Source organism: Varanus komodoensis, unplaced genomic scaffold (genome assembly GCF_004798865.1).
Source record: "Varanus komodoensis strain SLA01 unplaced genomic scaffold, ASM479886v1 scaffold17, whole genome shotgun sequence".
Lineage (NCBI taxonomy): Eukaryota > Metazoa > Chordata > Lepidosauria > Squamata > Varanidae > Varanus > Varanus komodoensis.
This window is the reverse complement of record NW_025335505.1, coordinates 8,287,228-8,300,983: the sequence shown is the minus strand read 5'-3', so window position 1 is coordinate 8,300,983 and position 13,756 is coordinate 8,287,228. Positions and strand designations below refer to the sequence as shown.

The following is a 13,756-nucleotide window of genomic DNA, read 5'->3' as shown; positions in this document are numbered from 1 at the left end:
CCCCATTGATGTTCCCTCTGCCCCAGTTTAACTTCATGTACTGGAGGACGGGCAGGAAATTGCATAGAAAAACCACATGCCAAATATCTTCCTTTTTCATGCCATAAATTCAAAATGTGTGTGAACTTTGCAGTGGCATTTTCACCAGGGAGCCCCTCAATTGCTGTTGCAGCTGCATCTTAACTTCGGTGAACTTGAATGCAAATCAGCTCATGAGTAAGCCATTGTTTTAACCTTTGGGAACCTTTGTGAAGGCCAGTATTTTTGCACTGACAGATGATACTTTATCCATTGCAGCTTCATCCTTGATAGTGCCTGTACTCAGCCCCACATTTCTCTTCCCACGGCTGTTGAGCATACTTCTCTCTTTGATGTCAACATACCTTCTGCTTAGCACAGGGTAATTTTTTTTCTTTCTAAATGAATTTTCAATATCTTGTGTATTATTTTTGTTTAAGTTAAACAATTTGGTGCTCTATAGTTTATTTTGCCAGATACTTGCAAAGACAACACATTCAGGGGTTGTGTGTATATGATTTTCAATCTTAGAGTTGCCCTATGTCTGTATGATGCATGTACCCAGTAGTGGTGTGAATCTCTCAGATACATTTCAGTGGCCTGTGTGTTACAATCTGTTCACAAGAACGCAAATTTTAGTTCAAAAACACTAGAAAATATGGAACCCGCCTTCTTCCCCCACCCTCCAGAAATAAGCGTAAAAGATCAGAAGAGGGAAAGCAAATAAAATGAAAGGCCTACATCCTTCCATTTCCAGTACTTACTTCTGTGATCGTATTTGAAAATGTCCATTTCAAATTAAGACAGAATTGTCAATATGTGTTCCAGGAATTTGGGATTTGCTGTGTTAATCAAAATGGTATGCTAATAAGTGAAATTTATATACTTGAATATGTGATCTTATCCTTATGACTATCAGATGCTGAACAAGAAGACTCCATCCACCCAACTCTGCATGGAAGGGGTGGTAGTACAGAACTAAATTCTATGCCTTGGTTCCTTTATTTTCACTTGCTGTCAAATTGTATTGATATAGGTATGAAGCTCTTTTCCCTCTGGCATTGGCTTTGGTCATGTTTGTGTGGATAAATATGGAACAAGAAGCACTACAACATTACGGAGTTTCCCTTAAGGCAAAGGTAATGCCTCAGCATAAGGGTGTTTAGCCTGAGGAAGCACCACCTAGAGCAGTTCTTTGTGAGGCTGTGAGCTGGCTGTATCAACTTTTGGTTTCATTGAAGAATTGAGATCTGAGCACTGTGCCAAGATCATTTCCTTTCCTGCTTTTCCATGACATAACCTCTAGGTGGCACTGTGGTATACCAGGGCAGCACAAATATGCAAGAGGAAATTGTGCTGTCCTTCACTTTCACAATGAACTGTAGCATTTTCCCTCCTCTAAGAATTTAACTGAAAGTGCTGGTTAAAAACAGATGCAAAGCTGGAAGGTCACAGTGTCACCTAAAGAAACCATCAACAACAATGAGAAGGAAGGATGAGTGCATGATAAATGCCTCATATAGAAAAGGCCTGAGTTATTGAGCACTAACTGCCCACCAGCTTGCTTTATCTTTAATAACTTTGACTAAGACTTGCTGTTTCTGTTGTGGGGCTGCTGATAACTGGATATTCTTTGATTGGTGCTCACACTCAAAAAGTAGTACAACTTCTCTTTCCCTCCAGTAGCAGGAACCCAAGTGTGTCATGAATGAGGGAGTGCAGGAGTGGAGTCTGAAGTATCAGCAGCCAGCTCAGCTAGGCAGGTGCAACTGCTATCCATCAGTGCTCAGTTGTTTTAAGAAATGTGGGATAGAAATGAGAAAGACCCAGCAGCTGTAAAACTGTTGTTCAGCTATAGCTACAGAGCATGCAGGGATAGCAACCAAACCATCCTCTCTGGCAATGTGATGTAGCTGCTAAACAGCCAATGCAATTTTAGGCTGTACTAATAAAGTGTCTCCATCATGAAAATATTAGTAGCATCGCTATATTGTGTGCTAGGCAGGCAACATCTGGCTGCTGAGTCCAGTGCTGAGCTCCACCCTTTGAGACAAAGTGGGTGTATCCATAGAAGAGTATTCGGGAAGGCGAGGGGCCTGGAAACCAAGTCCTGTGAGGAATGGAGGAAAGAGCTGGGTCATGTTTTGCATGGAGAAAATCATGGGGCGATATGATAGTGTCTTCAGTCATGCAGAGGATGGACCAGACTTGTTCTCTGCTGTTCCCAAGGGCAGAACAAGTAGATGGAAGTTGCAGGGAAGCCTGCCTCAGTTATGCACAGGGAGACATGTCCTAATGGTGAGAGCTGTTTGGCAATGAAATAGACCGTCTTGGAGGTGGTGTGCTCTTTTTCACTGGAGGCTGGACAGCCAACTGCCAGGACGTTATAGCTGCCTCCTGGGTTTTTCAGAGGATAGGCTCGAGGACCTCCAAGGCCCCTCCTAACTCCTTGATTTAATTTGTGTTGGAGTAACCCAATGTCCAGGGTACACTTGAGGGTAATGTATATCAGATGCTGAAAAGCAAAAGAGGGGAGAAAGCTAACATGCTTTGGCGATCTGGCACTGTAAGTTCTTCCCTGTGTAGCTTGAGCTGCAAAATAATCTTTTGTGAATTGTGAAAATATGTCTCTTTCCTGTACGTTTGGGAGAAGAAAGAAGAAAGAAGAGAGCAAATGAAAAGGTCGGGGAGTTATTTCCTTACCTAAGGCAGCAGTAGTATTTCCATTTGATCATCCTGCTTCAGTGATAACTTTCTTGAGAGAGTCATTAAAGTATAATAAAACTGTAGCAGAAGAGGCTCTTATCGCAATGCAGGCTGGCTTCTGTGAAGGAATAACTCTTTAATTTCTCATTTGCTCCCTGGAAAAGATACTTTTAATATCAATGTGACATCAACTGACATTATTTTATTGATTTCTCTTCTTCTGTCTTTTATAGCTTGCTGCTCTCAACTTTTCATACACTACTGATATAACACAGTTTCGACAGCTCCACATGGATGACATTAGACGATCTTTTTTCTTTGTATCCTTTTCCTTTTGAGCAAAGAACTGCTTGAGAAAGTTTTCACATGGTGCAGAAGTTCAAATCACAGTGGAATGAATTAGCTTCCAATGTGAAAGTAATAAAACCAGTTGATTCTAGGAAGAAGGGAGCTGTGCTTAGGGATATGAAGCCTGCAAAGAAAAAGGAAAGGAAGGAAGGAAGGAAGGAAGGAAGGAAGGAAGGAAGGAAGGAAGGAGTGTGTGTGTGTGTATTAAAGATTTTGTCCATTTTGAGAATTTTTTTTGTGGAAAGATTGTATGTGTGTGCCCCACATTTGTCCATTTGCCCCCTGGGTCTTTTTGTCTCTAGTTGTGCCCAAATTATTGTGATTTTAAGAATCAAAATATTTGTTTCTTAGAATGGACTTAATTGGGAATCACTGCTGAGTTATTACAGACAAAGTGCTTGTCAACAGAATAGGCAATGTGTATCAGTAACAAAAGCATACCTAGTAATATTTCAGCTGTTTATTAAACCTACATACTGTGTCCAGTTTGAAAAATTAATGGAAAGCAAAAATATAAAAAGATGTTTGAACTTGTGAGCTACGTTTCTGCAAACGGGCAGAGACATCTGTTGACCCGATGTTCCACATGGGGTTAATATTGTGTGTATTAGATTGCAGCCCAACCCTTTTATGGAGTTCTGTTTTCACTCCCACCCTACATGGTAAAAGAATTGGACTTATAAATCTCAGCAGGAAGAATCTTGCCTGTTGTGCTGCTGGGCCATTTAGTTACTAAATTTTTAAAAGTGAGCTAAACTCACACGGCATGTGCCGTGAAGTTCCTTATTTGCAGCAATATTTTCCTGATACTGTGGAAAGTGATGTTGAAATATCAAGCTTGCTAAAACACCCAACAACACCCTAACAAAAGCACTTCCCAAAGCAATGCAGGCTGCTAATACTTGCCCATATTTGCTGAGCTAACGATTGAGGCTGGGGATTTGGGAGAAGAGCAGGAGAGGCATCCCAGCTCCTGCTTCCTTTAATCTGCCTTAGTGCAAGCAGATTTTTCTTCCATTGAACTTACCCCTCAGCAGTTACAAGGGCTGATTTAAACAGGTAAACACGACTTGTTCTCAGCATGTTGAAGTCACTGTATTAGGCTTCTCTTGTCAGCTTTTTGCATTTCATCCTGGAAGCCGTTCAATCAAAACAGCTGTGCTTTGGTTTCCCAGCTCCTGATAGTTCAGTTGACAGGTGGATCAAACACAGTATTAAGACACAGAATGGAATGAACTGGAAGGAAACCAGTTGGTGTGTTAGATTCGGTACTGATTACAGGCCGATTCATAAAGTGCATGCATTCTTATTCAGGCAAGCACATCCATGTGGAAGAACAATCCAACAGTATCCCAATAGCCTGTGCAAACATAACTTCTCACTCTTCCCCTTTATATATGGTAAACTTGGAAGCGGGTGTACTGAGGGCGCACCTCAACCCTTCCCCTACTGCTCTTCAATACACACAGAAAATAGTGCCTCAGGAGAGAGCCCTTGAAACCCTTAGCTTTCAAGGAAATGGTCAGCATGGTATCTACTGTGTATACTTCAAGAGATGAAGCAATTTGTAAATATGAATTTGCAATGCAAGCAAAGCAAATACTAGGTTGCCAAGGTTATTTTAGGGTCCATGTCAGGAGACCCAGCTGATGCGCTTTTCCTTCTTATGGGTGTAACCCTACACACACTTTCCCCTGAGTAAGCACTCTTGAACAAAATGAAACTTGGTGCTCATTTGAGATCGTCATTTGAACATCAATGAGACTTAGCATGCAGTGTTAGTCCTTCTTAGACCAACACCTGGGCTCCCGGGGTGACCTAGCGGCCTTTATGTCTTGACTTTACAATTGTGATACAAAATTGTAGTCAGAAATGCTGCTGAGTTATATTTCTGTTACGTGTAAAGAGTGTCAGTTTCCATTTTCCTTAGCCATGTGCAGGTTTTCTTCATAGTGACAGCCTTTTTTGGTACTGGAAACATAGCTTCTGTTAACAGGTAATGCTTGTCAACTGTATGCAGAGAAATAGGGTAAAAAGAGAGGATGCTAACACTCTGTTTCATTCTCTCTAGTCCATGCAAACTGGGCTAATTTCTTTTAGAACTATATCCATTGTTTTATTTTGTGTTGTCTGCAGGGTTTCGTGTTCCTTTTGATCTTAAATAGGGGCAAACGTATGCAGGGTACTAAAACCCTTCTGTCTCAGGAATTTCCCCCTTCCACACAGTAGTTTATTAGTTTTTTATCCTGCCCCATAGTGAAAAATGGCTACCTGGGTGGATTACAAATACAGTGGTATAATAAAACAATATATATCATAAAACATCATTTAAATTAATCAATAAAATCACACATCTGACTCAAACAGCTATCACAATAAAGCTACCACAATTTCTACAATAACCATAGTTCACAAACCATTAAAACCATCAAAAGACACAGCAGCATAACATATAAATGTCATAAGAGCTTTGAAATTATCTTAACTATCAAAATATTGGGTGAATTAAAAGGCCAGGTGCTGGAAAGACTAAAGAGAAGGCACCAGGAGCTGGAATCAGTGGAACTGATTCCAGAGCCAGGGTGCCACCACTGAGAAGGCCCTTCTCCTTATAGCCACCCTCCTTCTGTTTCAGAGGGGGCTCTCTAAGAAGGACCTCGGATGATGGCCTTAGGGCATGGGTAGGCATGAATGGGAAGAGATTTCCTGGCCCCAAGCTATTCAGGTCCTTAAATACTAGTGTTCACAATGTGAACTGGGCCTGGATTTCAATTGGCAACCAGGGGAGATGGTAAAGGACTAGCAAGATATGGTTGTATCAACCATACTTCATCAACAGCCTCACAGCCCTATTGTGGACCATTTCTGGACTGTCTTCAAAGGTAGCCCAATGTAGGGAGCACTGGAATAATCCAAACAAGAGGTGAGCAGAGAGTGAATTATTGTTGCGAAGTTCTGCCTGTCCAGATAGGGTTGTAGTTGATAAATCCACCTAGGCTGATAAGAGATGCTTCCAGTCACCAAATTCACCTGGAATTCTGGCAATAATTCCAAGAGCACCCGAAAACTAACCCTACCCTTTAGGGGGAGTGTGAACCCATCCAGGACAGGTGTAATGTCACCCATCTGGACAGAGAATCCCCCCACCAACAGTGCCTCTGTCTTATCTGGATTAAAACTCATTTTATTGGCCCTCATCCAGTCCATTATCAAGCCCAGGCCGCAATTCAGAATGGCCACTGCCTCGCCTGCATTAGATGTAAAGGATATGAAGAAGATCTTAGCAAAAACCACACTTGCTAAGATATTGCTTGCCTGGGTACCAAACATCCATCCATCCATCCAGAAGGAATGCCCCCTCTGTAAAAAGGAGGTGTAGATGTATCCAGAGCAGCACTCTTGTTGAGTTTCATTTCACTTCTGTCTCTGCATATTTCCAGAGCGTGTATCCCCCATCTGCTTGCAGTACCTGGAGTTGCAGGCTATTGGGGTGGAAGTGTCCCTCCCCACCACTGTGGCATTTTTTAAAGCGAATACAGAATCTGTGCACTTGAATCTGTGCTCACTACCCTTAAGTCCACCTTATGTTGTGTGTCCTACAGAGGAACAGAGAATTTTGAGAGCCTTGCCTGCATGAGACTCAGTGTGGAAGTGCTACTGGAAAGGGCAGCTACATGTTGTGATTCTGTGCCCTTATCCTGTAACTGTCAGGCATGCGTAGCCATGCTGCTTGCCTGTGTTGTTGCACTGCTCCTCAGCATCACTGACTGTTGTCTGTAGATGAGAGAAATGCTGGGAAATGGCAAAGGCGCGTCTTGTCTTGCTTAACATTGTGGGATGAGGGCAGAGAATGCAACCAGGAAATAGCCCTGCATTAAGCTTTACATCCAGTTCCACCAAACTGAGAAGTGGCCAGTTTTGACACACAAGGTGAGCAAGTACTTATGAGGAATCCATTGGGTGCCTGCTATGCTATGGCAGAAATTTACTGCACATGCTAGACACACATGCATGTTTTTGTTGTCCCACTGGACATAAATACAACTCCAATAGTGAAAGAGGAACGAAATGGGATAGTGACTGAAAAGAAGATGAAATGAAATTTTGGTTCAGACCAATCATACAAAAGCCAGCACATATCCCATGTGTTGTTCTGTGTAGGAAAAAAACCCCAAAAAGGTGGTGCACAAGCAGCAACAGCTCATGAAGAATGGCAGGGAATGTGCCAACACCTGTGCTTGCAGCAGCTTGCATAAAAATTTGTGTCTGGACACATCCAGGCAGTGAGAGGACAATAGTGAAAGGGTGCTATGGGAAAGGATTGGTTTAGTGTTGCAAGTGGCAAGCAAGACCTGCCAAAAAAATAAACCCCAAAGTGAATTCAGCCTGGAAAAATAGAAGACATATGAACAAACCAGCAGTGAGATGGTTACATAATGTGACACATTGTTGTAGTCGGAAGAATATATTTCCTGTTACTACATGGAAAATAGTAGTAACTATTTTGCAGAACGCATATGAACTATGTTTATTTTGTTATCCTTTGGGCCTCTAGCTTTGATCCAACTTCGGTATATTGCTTCTTGACAGTATTCAGCCCTTTCCTGATGGGAGGTCTGCTCTTGTGGAAGGTTAGTAATGGCTCCTTTAAGGCGTTTTGCCATTCAGTTGACTAAGCCTTCAGTTCGTTACTTGTCAGTAAATTCTGTTGAAATTGATGGGACTTACCTCCAAGTAAACACAAATAGGCTGTGATACAAATTTAGCATATGATGTGACATGTGGGGTCACCAGTGTGTCTCTGTAAGGCGTTGTGTTTGCAAACGGGTCTGCTTTTCATTTAGTCACATCTTAGCATCTGTTTAATTTCACTTGATTGTCAGTTCGGCTGTTCTGATTTCTTCATAATGTAATCTGTAGTGTGCTGCAAGTCAAACTAAGTAAGTAGTACTGAAATATAATAAACAGAATCCCATATGCTTGTATGCTGCTTGTAGGAAAACCCTTAATACAGTCTTTAAAATGTAGCCCATAAAAGTCTCTTTAGAGAAAAGGCAAGTGGGGGTGGCTGCTGTTCACATTCGAAGCAGCGTGTTGCACACTAGTATTGGAGCGAAGTCACTTTCACTAAATAGGAAAAGAAATGGATGCACTGACCAGCAATCAGTTTCCAGGCAAAAATAAGATCAACATGGCACGAAGTTTGCCAGTCGATTCTCACCCTGCCTTAACAAATGGGCCAGAGCTCACTACCTGCAGCTTAGGAACACCCTGTTTAAAATTCCACAGCAGAAAGAGAGTGTTGCAGAAAAGGTAATGAGGACTCCGAGGTTAAGCAGCAGCTTCAAGTGTGTCACAAGCCCCACCTTCGAACTTCAGCATTGTCTCTCAGAAGCAATGCCCCCTCTGAGAGCTGCAGATGCATCCAGACCAGCACTCTTGCTGAGTTTTATTTCACTGCTATCTCTGCATATTTCCAGAGCATGTATGTAGCATCTGCTTCCATCACCCAAAATTGCAGAAAGAGAGTTCCTCCGTACCACTGTGTTGTGTTTTGTTTTGTTTTGTTCAATAAATACAGAATTGGTGCACTGGAAACTTCAGAACCAGTGTTTAAAAAGAAGGATTGGAGGGGGAATAACATCTGAAGTTAAAATAGGGAGGCAACCATTTCGGAGAATGCCTTCTGGTTTCCTGGAACTAAAAATGAGTGAATAAATGGTATATGGCCACACCCAGGAAGCACCCAGGGGTTTCCCAGTGGTGTTCCAGGGAACAGTGGAAGCTATCAAGGTTTCCTCCATGATGTGAGCAGTAATGACAGACAAGTGGCTGGAAAGGCTGCTCATTTACCTCTAGCAAACTTCCCCAGCAAGATGCAACTTAGCATGTACCTCTGAGGTTCCTCAGCACACTAATCTATATGGGAAGTGTACCTTGAAGGTAGGAAAATCAACGATGACATTACACATTACCCATATTCTAAGTGTTTTCCAAAATATTAACTACGGTGTCAGATACGATAAAATAAAACTGAAGTTGTTAATGTGTTTCGAAGTACCGTGCAGGACTTTCCTTTCCATGATTGAAGATGATGAAAAAAGAGGGGAAGGTGCATGTATAAAAAAAGAACCAATGAGGGAGAGTGGAGTCTCAGGTGCCTATGGAGATCCTTTCCATTATTGCCCAAAATAACATCAGGCATTCTGTAGGCACCCAGAACTACATTTCATTTGCTCTTCTTTCATGACTGAAGGTAATATGCCTGTGGACCTGATACAATGCCTGTAAGATAGCTTTAAAAAAGGAATGGTTTTATCATCTGAGTCTGAAAGGATTATTTTTGCAAAGCCCACACTCAATGGTCTTAGTGAATATTCTTATGTTAACTTGAGATTTTTCTGTTTCTGGTTTTGAGTTGTTTTTGTTGTTTTGTTTTTTGGTAAAAGATTGTCATTAGCTTAATGTAATTCTGTGTCCTCAACAGATTGCAATCCCCTTTGTTCTTGTGTCATGTGCCTTTGAAGCTGTTCAAGTCACAACCCAGCTATCTTCAAAAAGGTACAGTCAATGATTTTAGAAATGCAGCAGTTGCTTTGGGGTTCATTATACGATGTTCATGAAACAGTCTGTACCTATTGGTTTGGAAACCCTAACATTGGGCACAATTAATTGTGTTCATTCAGTATAGACAGAATTCATGCTTATAAACTCTGATTATATGACATGTTTGTTTAAAAAATAACAAATAAAAACTTCCAGTGACACAGCTGTGACTGTGTTCTGAAAAGCATCTATTTTCCATGGATAATGTATTAGGGATGTAATCTTAACAATAAGACTGTTAATTGTTATTGCTACATGATCAGCAGAAGTGTGAATATTTGTAATGCTCTACAAATGTGGAAAACGCTTATATATCAACCAGATTCTACAGTGGAAAGCTTTTTACTGGCAGGCTAGTATTCTCTCTGCAGGGCTGTCTATGCCAGAGTATTCAAACATACAATTTTCCCCACTTGCAGTCTGGCTTGAGTAGTAAATCTATAGCTCATTGATTGTCCACTACTGTAACTATGCCTTTGGATGCCTATAACATATATTGGCAGGGTATGTGTGATAAACTTTCCTGAGGAGAACATTTGCACCCCTTCCCCAGCCCCACACAATTTGTCCTGCAGGCCCCACATGGGGTAGGAAAGTTCTTTCGGTCTGAAGGCCAAATTCAGTTTTGGAGCAGGAATCAGGGTCCCCATTCCAGTGGTGGGCAGGGCAAAATGCAAAGAAAGTGAGACCTAAAATATAAAAATACCAGACTATTTAAGCTTAAAGTCTTACTACCAGTTTGTAAGTCTTAGAAGAGCCATGCAAACTCTCTGGGGAGCTGGCAGAAAGCACTGCACAAAAGCCTAGAAACTACCAAATGATCTGTGGTTGGGGGAAATGAAAGGGGGGGTATGGCCCTGTAGGGGCAGTTCACTGGGGAGTGTAGTGCCATGACAGATGCTGACCTGTGTGCCTTGCCCAGACTGCTTTCCAGGTGCTATTAAGGGGGTAGCTTCCAAGCCTAGCTCTTCCTTCCGATGGCTCTTCATCTTTAAACTGAACTTGGACTTCAGATGAAGGATGGTTTCAAAACAGAGGATAGTCCTCTATAAGGGGGAACACATTGGCCTTCAAACAGAGCACTGTCCTCTGTAAAGGAGAGCACATCTGTAGTCCTATCTGTAGTCCAACTGAAATATTTCAGGAGCATAATTATTTCTGTCTGTGTTTGATGTTCCCTGAATTCTGTGTTCTGCAACGGAACATACATATAATCTATGCAAAGGAAAGACTGAGGAATAGTCTTGGTTTTAATGAAGGAGAGGTTTTGCTGCTCTTGATGTGAACATAATGTAAACTCATAAACAATGGAGGTTCTTATGGGTGATTTCTGGCTGTCTTATTAGTTAATGGGGATGTGTATTTATCTGTGGGATCAGTGCTGAATGTTTTGACAGTAATTTCAACAATGTGATAGTGCCCATTGTGCTTTGCAATGCCAAAGAAGCTTGTAAACTAATCTGCAGAAACTGGATTTGTCACATTTTTAATGATCTTGTAAGATATAATTTTCCAAGCTAATTCTTAAGAACACAACCAGATTCTGGTTTTTCTCATAGGGAGATTGGTAGGCTGCCATTGTTGCGCTAAACTGTGGGACTGAGCAAGACTGCATTTTAATGAACTTTCACACTGTAACTGATAGTACCCTTATACTTATAATTCTTATGAATTAAATTATTATTACAGTTAATGGCCCATCTCCTCTTTCTGCTACTAGGTCAGCTGTTGGCAGCATTATTTTAGTGGAAGTCTCTGGCAAAACCAGTCATTAGCAATTAGAACAGGATTTCTTGAGGCCTAATATTTCAATCACTAATGAAAAGATAAAGATAATGAAGAAGTCTTTAACTGTATTCCACTTCATTTGCTCATAGTTCATTTCACTCACTGAATGTGCTTTTTTGAACCAATCCTGTGTACCAAAGAGAAGTAACTAGTTTCTTGTGCCTCAAGCTAAGTGGAAATCAATGCTCAGTCATTCATGAATGGGTATTCTCCCCATTCTGATGGGAGGAGTCTTATTTATAAGCCTTCGCTCAAGAGAGACTGGAACAAGTAAACATAATGTTCTGGGGCAGCCTCTTGAAAGTTGTCTTGTTCCTCTTGGGGAAGGTCAGAGCTATGAATGGGAACTTGGCTCCAATCAAAGCCTTGTTCAGCCACGCAGCTGAATGTGGGGAGCTAAAAGTGTGTTGGGATACAAAAGAGCATGATGATCAGGAATCAAGATCAGTGAGATATGTAAGTTCTGAAGAAATACACTATAATAGTGAGTCACTCTTAAAAGAGTGCATAATATAACATGTAGTACAACCAAAAGTATTAAAATCAAAGATCAGTGGAAAAAAGAGCTTAATGGCTTAAAGAGGGCTGAATGCAAGATGCTAAATATGTGGAAAAAAATTAACAGACCATAAAATGAATAACAATGGTGTGAGTCCAATTACTGCTTAGCGAACAAAGGCACTAAACAATAGCAGAAAAATGCTCTGTGTGAAATATTCGAGCCAACGATGAATACAAAATCATGACTGAATGATCCATGCTTTTTGTGCACCAGCTTTATAGAACCTCCTCTGGATTTCTTTAAGCGCATGTGCATTATGGGCAGAACTGTGCATGGAAGGCCAGCCCCCCTGTCCTCGGCTGGGCAACTTCTTCACAGACTTGTGTATGCTTGGCTGTATATGTCTGGAAGCCTCTGCATGAATGGGCCCTGCCTTATCCAGGTTCTTGGCCATGCCAAGGTACTTAAGCCAAGCAGTTGACTCTGCCTGGAGCCTCTACTGAGACCTTCACTATAAGTACAAACACCTGAACAAGGCCAAGGGCTAGGCGAGTCTCCATTTGTGCAAGGACTTGCCAGAGATCAGGCCAAGATGCTGCGCAACCCCAGTTCCCAGTGGTTAGGAATAATGGGCATAGTAATCCAATAGCACCTCACAAGGTAGAGTCCCAACTCCTGCTATAGTTTTGAATGTCATATTCTTCCTCAGAAGATAGGCACAGTTTGCAAACCATAGAAAGGCATGGAAAGGGTTGCTCTGATCACACGTAACATTTACTTAACTGTTTATGTCATTGCATTTGTATCAGCTGTACTTCTAAGGAGCTCAAGTACTTGTTCCCAGATTCCTCAGTAGTATTTGCACAACCCCATGACATGGGCTTGGCCTGGTGGAGAGATATTGACTGTCCTGAGATCTTGCAATGAGTTGGGCAGGGATTTGAAGCCAGTCTCTCTTGCTGAAGTCCATCTTTCTGCACTGCACTGACTTTCTATGTTTGTTTGCTGCATTCCTGGAAAAGTTTGCACATAATTTTAAGTCACCCTGGGTGAGTTGGTCTCCCCTCTTTCACACTCAATCCAATACCAGCATTTCCAGAAAGGGAATTATAGGCTCCTCCATTTTTTCATGGCTCTTTTTCAGTGCAGTTACTGCAGTCATGCAAATTTCCCTTTCACTCATTTCTCAGCCTTTAAATTTGTGCAAATATTCCAGACATTTAAAAAAAAGCTCACAAATGAAGTAAATGCTCCAAAAATGAGCTGCAAAAAGTGTGTGGGGGAAGCTTTAACCTAGGTTCGTGTTGAAGTGGGGAGGACTGATAATGGTCAGTCTGACACTTAATCATGGGGGGAGTACACTGCCAAGTGGGAGATTCTGTCACCCCACCTTTGTGGCTTCTTGGAGGCTTAAGGAAACTGACGAGGAAGTGGAGACTGCTTGTGAAAGAGGAAACCGCAAAAATAAAAATAGCATGCCATTTGCACACTTCCAGTGCACAAGGCAGGAGAGGTGACAGACAACTGACAATTGCCATTCGGGAATCGGTAGAGAGACAGTCACTGGCAGGGGAGAACGGTGTGGAGAGGTTGCTGGGTTGGCTGGGTGAGTCTGCAGCACTTCATGGCAACCCACAAGGAAATTGCCCTGCTAGGTTCAGGTGGCACATGAGAATCAGCAGCCCTAAAACAAGCCACTGGTTCTCAGGGTGGCTTGTTTGTGAAAAATAACCCATGGTGCAGAAAATGCCCTGGGCTTGGATGACAGGACAGGCTGATTGCTTGTGG

The 13,756-nt window shown here is 41.9% G+C and overlaps 1 protein-coding gene across 7 annotated transcripts in view; it reads left to right on the top strand.

Annotated features, from left to right (window-relative positions):
- The window catches only part of PIGN (phosphatidylinositol glycan anchor biosynthesis class N), a 93,997-nt gene that overhangs the window by 61,218 nt on the left and 19,023 nt on the right, over window positions 1-13,756 (top strand). For all 7 annotated transcript variants that reach the window (XM_044426419.1, XM_044426423.1, XM_044426420.1 and 4 more), the window contains 6 exons: window positions 298-400; window positions 1,055-1,157; window positions 2,958-3,044; window positions 5,013-5,068; window positions 7,628-7,703; window positions 9,560-9,633. In XM_044426419.1, coding sequence (XP_044282354.1) covers window positions 298-400; window positions 1,055-1,157; window positions 2,958-3,044; window positions 5,013-5,068; window positions 7,628-7,703; window positions 9,560-9,633 — 499 coding nt within the window. The remainder of the gene's footprint in view (window positions 1-297; window positions 401-1,054; window positions 1,158-2,957; window positions 3,045-5,012; window positions 5,069-7,627; window positions 7,704-9,559; window positions 9,634-13,756) is intronic.